This window comes from Etheostoma spectabile, unplaced genomic scaffold, assembly GCF_008692095.1.
Source record: "Etheostoma spectabile isolate EspeVRDwgs_2016 unplaced genomic scaffold, UIUC_Espe_1.0 scaffold325, whole genome shotgun sequence".
Classification (NCBI taxonomy): domain Eukaryota; kingdom Metazoa; phylum Chordata; class Actinopteri; order Perciformes; family Percidae; genus Etheostoma; species Etheostoma spectabile.
This window is the reverse complement of record NW_022605585.1, coordinates 37844-38773: the sequence shown is the minus strand read 5'-3', so window position 1 is coordinate 38773 and position 930 is coordinate 37844. Positions and strand designations below refer to the sequence as shown.

At 37.6% G+C, this 930-nt stretch overlaps 1 protein-coding gene across 5 annotated transcripts in view; it reads left to right on the top strand.

The window, feature by feature from the left end:
* Window positions 1-930, top strand: part of slc4a5b (solute carrier family 4 member 5b) — a 73107-nt gene that overhangs the window by 43370 nt on the left and 28807 nt on the right. For all 5 annotated transcript variants that reach the window (XM_032511180.1, XM_032511179.1, XM_032511177.1 and 2 more), the window contains one exon: window positions 214-301. In XM_032511180.1, the coding sequence (XP_032367071.1) occupies window positions 214-301 (88 nt within the window). The remainder of the gene's footprint in view (window positions 1-213; window positions 302-930) is intronic.

The following is a 930-nucleotide window of genomic DNA, read 5'->3' as shown; positions in this document are numbered from 1 at the left end:
TCGTTCTCGTGAACCCAATCTCGTGATGTGTCCCGTCTCGTGGAGTAAGCGTCTCGTCACACCCCTAATAAATACATGGTAATGCATTGCTTAATGCTGTGCGTTCTTACTAGATTTGTTAATTTAGCAAAAGTAAAACAGGTCCCCTCTTTATCTCTCTCCATGGAGTATGTGTTTTGCATTTACGAGCCTCTCATCCTTCTCCTCTGACAGGTTTCTCTTCATCTTGCTGGGTCCTCATGGCAAAACCAAGTCCTACAACGAGATCGGCAGAGCTATCGCTACGCTCATGGTGGACGACGTAAGTGGCTGGCAGTGGTGGAACAAGTATTTAGATCATATACATAAAGAGTAACTACTGTACTGGACCAAACCAGCCTTTCTATGAAGGTAAACACAAGCTGGACAACTGAGGAGATGAAAATGCTTTAAACGTCAACAAGAAATAACGTCACCCAACATCGCTTAGAGCAGCTTTAAATAAAAGTCTGAAGGTATCATCAGGAAAATGTACTTAAAGTATTCAAAGTAAAAGTACTAATGAAGAAAAATCCGCACATTAAGAAACTGGAAACAATCTACTTGTAGGCCATCATATTGTTAAGTAGTTTAATTTATAATAAAACGTATTTTATAAATGTGTTTTGTGTGCAGAAATCTTAACTTGTTAAGTAACTAAAGTTGTAACAGATGAATGAAGTGGAGTAAAAAGTAGAATATTTCTCTCTGAAATGTCGTGGAGTAGAAGTGGAAAGTAGCATGAAAATAAAAGTACAAGTACCTCAACATTTGTGCTCAAGTGCAGTACTTGAATAAATGTACTTAGTTATGTTCCACTACCAGAGGTGGGTAGAGTAGCCAACAATTTTACACAAGTAAAAGTACTGTTACTTCAGAATAATATGACTCAAGTAAAAGTAAAAGTAGTCG